This window comes from Cyprinodon variegatus, unplaced genomic scaffold (assembly GCF_000732505.1).
Source record: "Cyprinodon variegatus isolate N-32 unplaced genomic scaffold, C_variegatus-1.0 Scaffold1, whole genome shotgun sequence".
Classification (NCBI taxonomy): Eukaryota; Metazoa; Chordata; class Actinopteri; order Cyprinodontiformes; family Cyprinodontidae; genus Cyprinodon; species Cyprinodon variegatus.
The window spans coordinates 156005-164589 of record NW_015150454.1 but is presented as its reverse complement, the minus strand read 5'-3'; the positions used below and the strand labels follow the sequence as shown (position 1 = coordinate 164589).

General features: G+C 38.4%; 1 protein-coding gene across 1 annotated transcript in view; it reads right to left on the bottom strand.

Moving 5' to 3' along the window:
- Positions 1 to 1101: 1101 nt before the first annotated feature.
- The window catches only part of sgms1 (sphingomyelin synthase 1), a 22400-nt gene continuing 14916 nt past the window's right edge, over positions 1102 to 8585 (bottom strand). The window contains exons 2-6 of the mRNA XM_015398158.1: positions 6703 to 7557; positions 5723 to 5840; positions 3901 to 4054; positions 2967 to 3133; positions 1102 to 2141 (exon numbers count right to left, since the gene is read on the bottom strand). Of these exons, the coding sequence (XP_015253644.1) occupies positions 1965 to 2141; positions 2967 to 3133; positions 3901 to 4054; positions 5723 to 5840; positions 6703 to 7316 (1230 nt within the window). The 5' untranslated portion in view covers positions 7317 to 7557 and the 3' untranslated portion in view covers positions 1102 to 1964. The remainder of the gene's footprint in view (positions 2142 to 2966; positions 3134 to 3900; positions 4055 to 5722; positions 5841 to 6702; positions 7558 to 8585) is intronic.

Genomic DNA, 8585 nt, shown 5'->3' with positions numbered 1-8585 from the left:
GAACTTTAGAGAAATACAAATTACCAACCTTAATTTGTTGGGAGACAAAAAAAAAAAAAACGAAAAAAAAATACATTGGCAAATTAAAAATAACCATCTTAATCCAAACACTCAAGCTTCATTGAAAAGCTGTTTGAATCAAATGGCATCTGACATCCAGAATATGGCCATGATGTAGGAAGAGGGGCTGCTGGTTCTGTTTAAAAGCACAGAAAATCTTCTCAATAAAAGTGAAATGATTTGCACTCCACTGCAATCTCAAACAGTATGGCTCATACTGTCTCTGTATTAAAAAACAATGTTAATTTCTCCACCAAGTTATCATTAATCATTAATACTCTTTTGCCTCATCTAAAGATTAGCTCACATCTTTGTCATCAAAGCCACTTAATCTGAAATTAAAGTTCCGCAGCAAAAATTAAGTCTGCCCCTAAACATTAAAAGAGTAATACCTCTACTGTAGGTTCAGTCTGATACACGAAGAAAAACAACACTTCATTGGGATGGATATGGACGCTTTTTCACATTCATGACAGAAAAAAAAACATAAACACACATTAATGACTAAATAATCAGTTCTGCCTAGCAGCGATTTAAGATTGTTCCCCAGAAACGAGCTTCAGAAGATTGTTGATGCACTTCAAGCTGCAGGACGGTAGCTTGAAATCCAAAAATGAGACCTACATATAAACCAAGCTCTTAACAGACATGCATATATTCAGGAACTTTGCCCAAAGCGTCATTTTTTTGTGCCGCTTTAAAAGGCTGAGCCCTTGCATGTCAATGATCTGATTGTGATTTTAAACTGAGACTCCGTCTGGGGAGCAAAGGAAGGGGTCTCAGCTGCAAGGATGCACAAGACGTGTCCGGATCCGGAGCGACGACTCTTATCTCTGCACATCGGAGACATCTCTTATCGGACGGCCAATTAGGAAGGGGTGATTTTCAGATAACTTTGTTTGAGAAGGTAAAATTAATATCTGTCATCCGGCTTTGAACATGGCTTGTGCTGTTTAAAGACTAAGAAATGCTATGATTGGAAAACCATTAACAGTCTTTTTTTTTCTTTTTCCTTGTTAAACAGATGTGGTAAAGCCTTTGTTTACAAACAGGATATTGAACACGTTGCACTTATATTTGAGAAGACCGATCTTCTGGTAAGGCTAAGCGTAGTCTGGTTGTGTTTTTTTTTTGTATACATTCATAAGTACAGGACTGACAGTGTTGCAGTGATGGTGCTTTTCCTGCAACGGGGTGGTAGGGGGGTTGGGGTGGGAAGAGGAGGGTTAGGACAACCACACATTTTGTACTTTTAACTGTTTGACAATCAGGCTAAGGAAGGCACTGGGTTAAAGTTAGACCACATGAAATGTTTACGCTCTCCGCTATCCATCTTTGAAAAAGCTAAAAATCTAAAAATCTTTAGCCGGAGAATCGGAATTCTCTCTTGAAAAATAAACTTTGATATATTTAGAAAAAAATATCTTCTGCACCTTTGAGACATTTCAGCAAGAACAGTTAAGCAAAAGTAAGTCGCTTAAAAACCAACCAACCAAAAAAAAAAAAGCTAAATGCTTATGGCATTTTGGTTCTCAAATAAGCATCTGTTTGACGCCAACTGAACTAGAAATCTAGAATAATGAAATGATTGAGGCTTTTGTGCCAAAGAAGAAAGGAGGTTTAAGAGTTCTTTGAAATGATAGAACAGCAGAAATGTTTGAGAGTCATAATAAAGTTGAAATAAAAAATAAATTAGTGTGCTTAAAAAAACCTGCTGAAATGGACAACAGAAGGATAATAAAACTGTCTAGACAGTCACAGTGCTACCCATTTAGACTGGGATACTCCTGTTAGTAAGAGTGAAGAAGACGGCGCTAAGGTGCCATCTTTCATGGATTAAAAAATATATATATATATAGCACTTGTTTGAGTCACAGTCCTAGCCTAACTCAGATAGACAGGGGTCACTGGGTGTCCAGTCGGCTGTACTTCACACCCCGGTTCCAGTGCAACGCCCGCAGTGAGAGAGGCAGCTGGTAATTCCGAGGAACTGTGCCGTTCACGTTCTCTTCAAAATACTGGAAGAGTCTGTACCACCACACCCGTGCAAACATGTTGTTCTGTGAGGTCTCCTTCAGTGACTGAAACCACAGAAACACAAAAGGAGTCAAAGGAAAATCTAGAGCAGTCTTCAAAACAAGTGCATGCTGCTGTTTTCACACCTTTGGTTGTTTGTGAAACCAAATTTAGAAATTCACAAATTGATTCTGCTTTGAGAGCTTTTTGCTACGCTATGTTTATCTATTCTTTTGGTTCATCACTTCCTACAGCAGGGCTATATCAGGCAAATAAAACCCATAAGGAGCAGACCAGTCAATCCAGTGTAAAATACTGAGGGGCTAAAAGATTTAGGTCAAATTTATTTCAGATTAAAACTTTAAAACCATTTTAACTTCTATCATTTTTTTTAGTTTCGTTTTTTTTTTTTTAGTTTTACATGCTCAACAGTACACTAAGCCTGCAAAATATAAATTAATAAGGAAAACAGTCTGACTTTGATAAAAAAAAAATAGCCAAACAGTAGCCTAAAATGTTCAGGCTTATTGTCGTTGTCTGAATCTTGTTGTTTTTTTAGTCTGATAAACAAAAACAGGATATGAATATGAATCAATTTAGCCAAGTCTAATAAATTGGTTCCCCAGACTACTTTTCTGTCAAAGTCACTAGATGTGTTTTTTTCTTTTTACTAAAAATTTTATTAAAGTTGAAAAATCAAACAAACCTTGTGGTAAATTATGCTTTTAATTGTACAATTGTTTTTTTAAAAGCCAGTAAAATTGCATAAACATGTATCTGCAGCAAAAAAATGCTGATGCTATTCTTGAATTCTGGCAAAGTGTCCCTCAAAATCATCCTGAGGGCCTCAAACGGCCTCCGGACCACACTTTGAATTTAGATAGTCTCACCTGTTGGTTGGCCATGGTGTGGTACCACCAGAAGAGGCGTGTAGTGATAAAGTAAGCCACGACCACGTCCACAGTGTAGTGGTCGTGGGCCAGAAGGATGCAGAAAATCCCGACGGCGCTCAGCGCCAGGCAGATCCAGTGGTACCACCAAAAACGCCTCGGGGAATCTGGAAGAGACACGGAGGAAACTCACTGTTATCTCTGTAGGAAAGTCCTTTATTCATTATTCACAAATGAGATTTTTTTTTTATTAATGTTGCCTTTAAATGTTTGTACACGACATTAGGCTGCATATAGTAGTTTGTTAGATAATGAAATGGTACCAAAAGTTAAACTGATATAATGTGGCACCTCAGTGGTACAGTCAAAGCTCTTCTGCTTTGTAACCACTAGATGTCAGATCTGCATCAATTTGATTAATGGACATACACCAAAAAAATATCAACATATGTTTTAGCCAATTGAAAAAGAAAATAAAACACCAAATATGAAAGAAAATCTAATAATATATCACATAAATGTGGCAGTTCTCTACCATGCAGACAACTTTAAGTGAAGCAACTGTGAGGCGAAAACACACAAGCTTACACAATAGAGCCTGAAGTTTAAAAGAGAGAGTTGCAGGTTGAAGCGCGGTCACATGGACTGCCTTGTTTTAACACAACGAAACCAATCTTGCATGGAGGACGAGCATAGAGTGCTACACTTCCTCCCCATCGTTTTACCTCAAAACTTCCTGAAGAAATCAGTTGTTAAAGCAAAATCAAACGACTATCACAAAGGCGGAAGATACAAACAGGACTGTTTAATTAACAGCAACTGAGTTTAAAAACACTAATTCTTTTTGCTCGAATGTGATAAACGATTCTGCAAACCTGCTACCTCTACAGTATAAAGCAGAAGACAATGTGGCTGAGAGGTCAAAGGTCCTTACATTCTTTGATGAAGAGGAACGTGAGCGTCAACATGACAGTGTGGCCACTATAAAGATAATCTCCACACATGGTGTGGGAGCCTGTGATGGAGAGGCCGCCGCCGGCAATCATTTTCATGATCCTTCTCGTCTGTGCTTCCCAGTCGCCAAGTAGCTGAAACAGGAAATCACACATTAGAAAAGCATCAAAGGACACAAAAACAGGAACGTCTAAGGATGAACAGGAGAAAATCAAGAATCAATAACTACCTTCAATTTTTATGGCTTGAATTAATATATGTCATTTTTAAAACCCTACATTTCTTAATTAAAGCTGAAGGGACCCTCTATATAAGGCCTACAAATACAAATCATTTACATTCTTTCTCATCAATACAATATTTGAAAATGTTCCAGTCAAAGACTCGTCTCTTTTTAAAGAATTAACCTCTTTAACACCAGCTATGACAAATAAGTGTTTTACTAGAGGAAAAACATCTGGTTGAACTAGTCATACTTCCCCAAACCTTCAAAATAATAGTCTGAGCACCAGAACTGAATCTTAAACTAATCACTGCTTCAAACCCATATTGAATGTGAAAGATTTAAGCAGCAAATATAAAATAATAATAAAAAAATAAATAAAAAAAATATTGATTTCTTTTCAATACCACGAATTTAAAAAAAAACTGGTCATCTTAAGGACTTGAGAGTAATTATAGCTTAGGCTATATTGTTCTATTAAGGCCAGGGAGACAGATATGGATATCTTTAAAATAGGATTACATTATCAAAAGGCAATACAAGCTGGGAACTCACGGTGTGGCCAAACTGCAAACCTACCTAAAACAAGGCTATTAACCCAAGCTGACATTCCTTGTGAAAAAAATAAATAAATAAATGAAAGATTTTAGAAAAGCAGTCAAGATAAACGGCTGAAGTAGAAGAATGTGTTAACACAACAACTATCAGCTGTGCCCTCCTCATAAATCTGGCCTTTATCAACAAGTGGAAAGAAAGAAGCCTTTGTTAAAAGAAAGAACACATGGCCCACATGCAAAATGCAGCATGTTAAAGAAACATTGAATTGTGCAGTAATCTGAACAAATGTTCCTCTACAGTAAACATGGTGGAGTTAGCCTCCAGCCGTGTGCAGGCTCTTCCTCGGCTGGGACAGAAAGGATGGAGTTTTAGAGGTGATGGCTGTAGCTACATATGGTCAACCCTAAAGTAAATCTGAGAGCCTGCAAAATCCTTTCAGCAGCACAACAAACATGCGGCCAGAACTAAAACGCTTCATACAGGAATGTGTGAGTTAAAATGGAATAGCCAAAGTCCAGACCCGATGCTGATTAGGAATTTGTAGCAAAACCTAAAAGTTTTTTTTTTTTTTTTTATACAGACGTGCAGTCTCTGGAATTAAACAGGAGGTAGAGATCTAACTAACAGCATTAAACAACCAGTGTGCCCCACTTTTCACTCCCCAATCAAGAACTGCTTTATACTGATCCATAATAACCATAAATGATTTTTGTTGCAAAGTAACAAAATGTGATGAAAGTAAAAGGGTAAATAAGGCTAAAAAAAAAAAAGTCTACACAGCTACAATAGAGCAATCCAAAAAATGTAACATACACGTCTTTAGCCAGGAGCAATTGAAGCTTTTAATGTAATCAAAACTACTTCAAGCAACAGGTCAAAGGTCAAAGATTAAGCTAGTTAGAAGTTAGAATACCTGATTAAAGAAAAGCTCTTGGTGAGCAAATGTTGTTTAGCAATTTACTTTTCTTTAACTGATAAGTTAGCATTTATTTTCAGACAAAGCAGCATGTAGATACCCTACCTTTGGTGAGCATTTAAAGTGCTTCCCAGGAACCGGAAGAGTAGTGATATACATTGTGATACATCGGTACAGGTAAAGTGTTCCCACAATGAAGAAGAACCTCCTGCCTATTATTGATCTGTGAAAAAAAAAGGGAAAAAGAATAAGTTAGCATCAAGTTTTAAAAGTGTAAATATTTGTCTGTGCTCGAAAGTCCTAAGGATATATATGTGAATGTGGAGCGACTGGCATCTCCAAAAGATCACAGCTACCCCATCTGTTGCTGTACACTGTTAGAGAGCCAACTCCTTTACTATGGCCCTAGCTTACATAAAATGACAAATTAAAGTATGGTTAATCATAAACCCCAACACCTAATTATTCCCAATGTAAACAAAAAAATGTGTTGAGTCTATTAGGCAGAAAAAACTCAACAAATTCATACTTTTCCAGTTTAAAGTTCCTATATGTTTCCAACAGCTGTTAGAACACACACACACACTAACATATACATGTCCAGGATCTAAACAGGACGCAGTTTAAGTCCAGTTTAAAGGTTTGGCGTAAAGAATAGTGAGTTGGCTCATTTCTGAGCCCGTGTAATGGTAAATAAAATAGACATAATATAGGACATAATCTAGTGAAAAATGTATGTAAAAGCCTTTATTTTTCTACATTTTTTCTTAAATCAATAAAAAGTTAAGCATTTCTCTCAATTTTATATTTTCCAAAGAATAAGATTTGAAAAATGAAAAAAATTATTAATATTTAAACATCACTGATAACATATCTACAACTGTAATAGGTATTTTTAACAGCAGTAGGAATACTCGTGGCATTTCTGTTTTAAATAAAAGCAACTAGACCGCGTAATTCATTTCAGTTTTATTTCTGTGTAAACACAGTGAAACTGTGGTACTTTAAATCAGGCTATGAGAATGTTATACGGGTCCCCTGTCTAGTCTAGACATGGCTGAACTCAAAACAAAGCTCCTCCCTACCTGTGCTTGAGAAGAGTCCATTGTATCAGCCACAGTCCCACCAGCAGCATGCCATTTATCTCACAGATGGAGAAAGCCCACTCACGCCTGTCAAACAGGTCGAAAAACTTATCAGGCAGAGGTGGGGTCAGCTCTTTCGGAGGAACTCTTTCATGGACCACTGAAATGACCACACTGGTGGTGACGAAGCAGACCACAGCATAGATGAATCCTATGCCTGTCTTCCCCCACTCTGTAGGGAATGAGGAGCGAGTGGGTTCTATTGTTGGCATAGGAATGTGGATCATCTCCTGTTTAAAGTCTTTCCTCCCCGGAGTGCCGTTCCTCTGCACCTTACTAGTTCCATTGGGGATCCCCACTAAGTGCCCGTTGGCGTGACCGTTTTTATGATCCTCCAAATGGGTCTCAATCCGCAGTATTTCCATCCGCTCCAGTAACCGCTGTCCGCCATCGGATGACACTCGTGAGAGGGGAGGCACATTAAAATCTGCCTTGGTGAGCCTGAGCAGAGCGGGCCCGTCTATCTGAGTGAGAGCGTCTGCATACTCTGGCATCCCCTCTCTGCTCAGCCAATCAGAAACATCTGCTGCCGACCATGATTCCACCCTCTTCATCTTGGCCAGTGGTCAAAGGTGAGAATTAGGAGAGTCCTCAGACTAGAGGGCAAGGTCTATTGGAGGCCTGGAGGTCTATGAGGCAGCAGTAAGACGTCTACGGTTTGGAGACATGATGCGTCTTTCATCCAGAAGTCCAGGTCTCTGTCGTCATAGAAGAGAGAAGCAAGGCAGCGGATGTATCTCAGGAATGGGTGGAACAGTCGGCTAGCTTCACCTCAGCAGCTTCTTCAACGGAGCTCTGTTAAAAGAAATATAGATTGAAAAGCTGAAAAAAAAACTGCTTTAATTCACTAATAACTTAAATACATTATTCATAATGCAGACAACATGTTATACTGGAACTCTACCAAATAATCATTTGATTTTCCCTTAAATTTCTCATACTTATCTGGGAGCGGGGAAGCAGTTGCAACAGTGTCTCTGCAGAGACTGCTTTTCCCTTTAAAATACTAAAACATAAAATCTGCTTTTAATAATGAAAGTATTTTTTTCTTTTTTAGATTATTTTTAGGCTCTATTGGCCTTTAAGTTTTGTATTTTTAAAAAGTAGTTAGACAGAAAACTCGCTTAGAGAGAGGAAAGACATGCAGCAAAGGTTACCAGGCCGGGACGTGAACCTGCAATGGTTGGGTTATAGCACATGGATCGCACTCTTTATCCCTGTACCCCCACTGCCCCCAACTATAAATTAAATGCAATTAAAGTCTGATAATGGTTATGTTTAAAATATACTTTAACGGCAAAGCTAGGACGAACCGCTTTCTACTGCTGTTCAGCAGCGTCCTTTGGCAGTGGTAATAGCCTGATAAACCAGACCAAATGTGAGATTAAATGTGTAATTTAGTCTAGCCTTGATGAATAAGACATTGGGAGATTGTTGATGAAAACAACCCATTGTCTTTCAAACCATGTCTGTGTCTATTGGTCAACGATCTGACCAATGAGCGCAATTGACTGTGACGTAGTAAGCGCAACAGAAAGCTGGTGGGGGAGTGTAAACAAACAGAATGTGATGTGAGCAAGGCTTAACTTGTTGAGATCACCGCGTTGGACTACTGTTGTCGTCTGTGCAAAAAAGACATGCGAGTAGCTGTGGTACTACACCACTGTATCCAACTCTTCTGAAGTTTAAATCAACCGTTGTCAGTGGCAGAAAGATTACAGAAAGTTGGGAGTGAACGTTTCGATTACACCGGGGAAATTCAATCGAGTCTGTCGAGCTTGTACAACGGTGTTGAATAGACTGGAAAGAGATCTACCAATTTA